The sequence below is a fragment of the Halyomorpha halys genome, unplaced genomic scaffold, assembly GCF_000696795.3.
Source record: "Halyomorpha halys isolate HHAL.00 unplaced genomic scaffold, Hhal_1.1 Scaffold506.1, whole genome shotgun sequence".
Classification (NCBI taxonomy): domain Eukaryota; kingdom Metazoa; phylum Arthropoda; class Insecta; order Hemiptera; family Pentatomidae; genus Halyomorpha; species Halyomorpha halys.
In genome coordinates, this window is record NW_027108424.1 from 83,095 (window position 1) to 87,668 (window position 4,574).

The 4,574-nt window shown below is 28.3% G+C and overlaps 1 protein-coding gene across 1 annotated transcript in view; it reads right to left on the reverse strand.

Annotated features, from left to right (window-relative positions):
* The window catches only part of LOC106683712 (1-acyl-sn-glycerol-3-phosphate acyltransferase alpha), a 25,814-nt gene that overhangs the window by 9,862 nt on the left and 11,378 nt on the right, over window positions 1–4,574 (reverse strand). The window contains exons 2-3 of the mRNA XM_067046752.1: window positions 4,079–4,280; window positions 1,498–1,631 (exon numbers count right to left, since the gene is read on the reverse strand). Coding sequence (XP_066902853.1) covers window positions 1,498–1,631; window positions 4,079–4,278 — 334 coding nt within the window. The 5' untranslated portion in view covers window positions 4,279–4,280. The remainder of the gene's footprint in view (window positions 1–1,497; window positions 1,632–4,078; window positions 4,281–4,574) is intronic.

The window sequence follows — 4,574 nt, forward strand, 5'->3', positions numbered from 1 at the left end:
TTCGTAGGGGTAGTAGTTTTTATGATATTCACATATGAATATAAATTTGGCCAATGAAAATTTGTCCGAACAACTATAAATCAATTTATTTTAGCGGAATTCATGAAAAAAACTACTCCTACAAAAATAAACATCAGAAACTACTTTATAGCTCTTTAAACTAGCTTTAGTTTGAGTACTAATAGACATCTCTACGTCAAATGGTAAAATAAATTCACTAACCATTGATCTTTCAGTACGTTCCATGCAACATTTTTATGAAATGCTGCTTTTTAAAAAGCTATATCTCGAGAACTATTGAATGTAAATAGCTCTATTAGGGCTTACATTTTAGCAAATTTACTCTACTTTAAATGATGCTCTCTTAGATTTTCTATTGTTGGTAGTTGTAAAGATATAGAGCTCCGAATAAAAAATTAATCATTTTTAATGTTTTGAAACAGCCACCATTTTTTATTCCCCCTACCTATATTTGGCACACTCATTAATTTTGACTATTAATTATACATAGTTTTCAATAAAGTAATAAAAAATTTGGGTGAAATAACTGCCTTTTTTCTCCTCTTGGGCTCTTGTATTATTAGATTTGTGTTTATTCTTACATTTTTAAAAGTATTTTTATAGTAGTTGAATGTGCTGGCCTGAAACAGTAGCATAATTTTTTTAAAGACCAAAATTTTGACTTCTCAAAAATACCAAATTTTTGTCTACTTTTTTAATAACTTTTTTTTCATTCTAAATACTTTTATTTTCATAATACTCTGTACTATTCTTATTCGTATATTCCTTAGCTTTTACAAAATACAATTAAAATTTTAAAATATTGGTTTATATAGTTTAAAATAAAATTAAAAACTATCGACATTGATGAAATACCACTTCCTAAAAAGAGTTTGAAATTCTCACTTTTTCTAGTAACGGATAAAAAACAAGTATAGATATAGACAATATTGATCACATTAGGGGCATTCATGATGTTGTATTAAATGGAAAATGTTTTACCATGTTAAATGTCAAATATAAGATTGTGAGCAGACCTATTTAAAGTCATGTTAAATGTTAAATGCATAAGAGCTCCTAGCGGATTTTTTGAGCAACTTGTTTCATAACCTTTCTTTCCAAAACTTCTTGTTATTGTTTACTTCTAACTTTTGATTACAGTAATTTATTACAACATGCCTAAAATAAGTGAAAAGTAGAAATGTGAAAATTTGGCTACTGATTGTCTTGTTTAAAAAAGCCAAAAAGCAATACTAAGACAATAAAAACACAAACTATAAGCAAGTAACCTAAGACGCCGATGTAGAGCTCAGCTGGTCTGTTGTGTGATGTCATTCTCCATTTAACAGACTCTCAAGCATGTTATGTTATATCGTTTTAGCATGGAAAAAGAAGGAAATATTTCTCCATTTAACATAACTTTTTCCATTTAACATGTTAAAAGTAAAGATCATGAATACCCCTATTATAAGAAAATTATTTTCTTCACATATTTACCCAGTACGTCTAAAAAATTTTGGTGGTTGGCAACAATTATTGCTCCTCTATCTTTCTTCAAAATGTCTTCTCTTCTAAGAATCCACTCAATTCCTAATACTTTATTGTATTGTTTAATAATTCTTGATGCAAACCTAGATAAGAATACATAATTTTAGTGAGTTTCTAATATAAAACAAAAAATTATTATTAAATTATATTGCAATATTCTTTTTCTTTTTTTTTTAAGATTAGTTAATGTTTATATATAAATAGTTCTTAGTATGTTTTATTTTGTGTGTCAGAGCTAATATAAGTTGATTTTATTTTATTGAACCAAAAAGACAAGCTAGCCAATTTCATCATTCAGAATATGGATATCATTCTAAAGAATCTAAAACAAACTCGGTTTAAAATATTTCAAGATGGTGGCACGCGTCCTTCCGAAGTTTGTGGCATTATTGCTTTGTTGAGTACTATAGATTGAAATGTTTTCAACTTTTGGGAAGAAAATTCCAGAAGGAGGTTGTACGTATGACAAAGGATTTGCTAAAGAAGGCGATTTTATAGGAGGGCATATATAAATCAATCGGTTGAGACCTGGTGTTTAATGAGTGGATGGATGAACGAAGAGTGGAATAGAAGCTTAGATAGAGCCACTTCAACTCGGTATACCGGCGGGAGACTTGAGAGTGCTATGGAAACCCAAAGATAAATCTTACAAAGGAATTCATGAGTCTCTTCAGTCTCAACTCTAGTCCTGCAGATAGCCCTCCATAGACCAATAAACTGTAGTCTAAGTGGGGGAAGACGAGAGAGGAAGCCGTGCAAAGTGGGGCGAAACGTCGGCTCAATAAAAATAGTATAATCATATACTATTTGAGTTTTTTTACCGCACCCGGACCATATTCCATTCATCTATACACACGGTCAATCAATAATCTTCCAATTTACTAAATGGATGATTAGCCTCGATATCGAAAAAAATTTCAAAAGTTTTTACTCTCAGATGCTCATCAGACCCACTGGAATTAATCCTCAAAGGAAAAAAAGTGCAACAAAATTCTGCCAAGGAAGTAGTAAGAAACCAGGGAAGTCACCTTGATCGCCGCCTTAGGAATTACTTTATCAACATTAAACTAACCCAAACCTACTCAAGGTTTGCAATTATATCCCATCATAAATAGAAAATCTAAATTAAAATCAGAAACAACTATTCTTATTTATAAAACAATACTTAGGTCTTTACTGATGTACTGTGAAGTCTGGGGAGCAGCATCGCTTATAAAAAGGAAAAAATTACAATTATTTTAAAATAAACTCCTAAGAATTACAGTGGATGCCCCTTGGTTTATAATTAAAAGCTGATTGAATCAAGAACTACAAATGGAATCAATAGAAGATTTCATCAAAAAACGTTTCATAAACTTCTACTCCCAGTTACCCACAGTTGCTGCTGCAGGCACCCTGTTATAAATTTATATTTATCTCTTACATTATTGCCAATAATACTATTTTAGTTATTTTTTTTTTGTCTTCTTCTTTTTCTAAAATTAACTTTTTATTCCCATTAGAAGTCAAATATTAATTTTATTAAATGAATCTCATTTATTTTTTTTTGTTTTTGTGTTTTTTGTGGTTTTCCACTGTAAGATTTAGTCTATGGTTATATCAATTTTAAGATTTTAAAAATATTGTCAGAGAATGTGTGTGATTATATAACTCTTGTTAAAACAGAACTTAAATTTTTTCACATAATAAACGTATATACATTTTTAAAGTAGATTACTTATATATAAGAAGATGGTCAGGGTTGCGGTCAAAAGAGAAACAAAAATAGTTTACAACTATTTATTTTCCGACGTTTCGCCCCACTTTGCAGGGCTTCATTAGGGCTAAAATGATACAAAAAAAAAACAAAGAATATTACTACAATAAGGCAATTTTAGCTAGGATAAATATTATGTAAAAATAAAGTGATAAGAAATTATATATAAATAAAAGGAAGCAATATGTAAAATAGTATCAATATAAAATAAAATTGAAAAAAAAAAAATAAGTAACAATGGTAAGAGTAAAAATTTTGAAAAATACGTAAAATATACAGTTAGAGATAATAATGATATTAAAAGATTTAATATCATTATTATTTTTTATTTATAATTATTCTTTCAAGACGTTTATTTAATCTCTAACTGTATATTTTATATATTTTTCAAAATTTTTACTCTTACCATTGTTACTTTTTTTTTTTCAATTTTATTTTATATTGTTACTATTTTACGTCTTGCTTCCTTTTGTTTATATGTAATTTCTTATCACTTTATTTTTACATGATATTTATCCTAGCTAAAATTGCCTTATTGTATCTTATTGTTGTAATATTCTTAGTTTTTTTTGTATCTATTTAGCCCTGATGAAGCCCTGCAAAGTGGGCCGAAACGTCGGAAAATAAATAGTTATAAACTATTTTTGTTTCTCTTTTGACCGAAATCCTGACCATCTTCTTATATATCAATTTTTACAGTCAACTATATATAAATATAAATTATTTATAATTAATCAACTTAATATAATATGCAAATTAAACTAACAGACTTACTTCATATTGTGAATGTTCCTTGGCCGTAGGAGACCCAATGGTAATAACACCATGCAGATCAGTGTCATAGCTATTCCATAGCAACTGAAGTATGTGTAGTATCGTAATTTGTTGTTTGGTAACAACGGTAACAAGCATACAATCATAAGAGCCATTGCAATAAGATAATCATAACGCATTAATTCATTGAGGATAGCCATTTCTGAAAGGAATTTTAATGCATTTTATAAAATATAATCAGTTCTATTATTATATTAAAATATTTGCAATGCCAGTGTAGTGGCAGGAGGGGTTCAAAATAAACTTTCCAAAACTGCCAGCCAGTATTAAATAAAATCTTAACAATATTTAAAGGATAAATGTTTGATCAACGAAAACTCCAAATATTAGCATATCATAATAAAACGAAAATATTTCCTCATAAACAAAAAAATAATATATATTGTAATATGCTCTTTTTTAGTAAATAGTATATTTTGATGTATAAAGGGTTTTT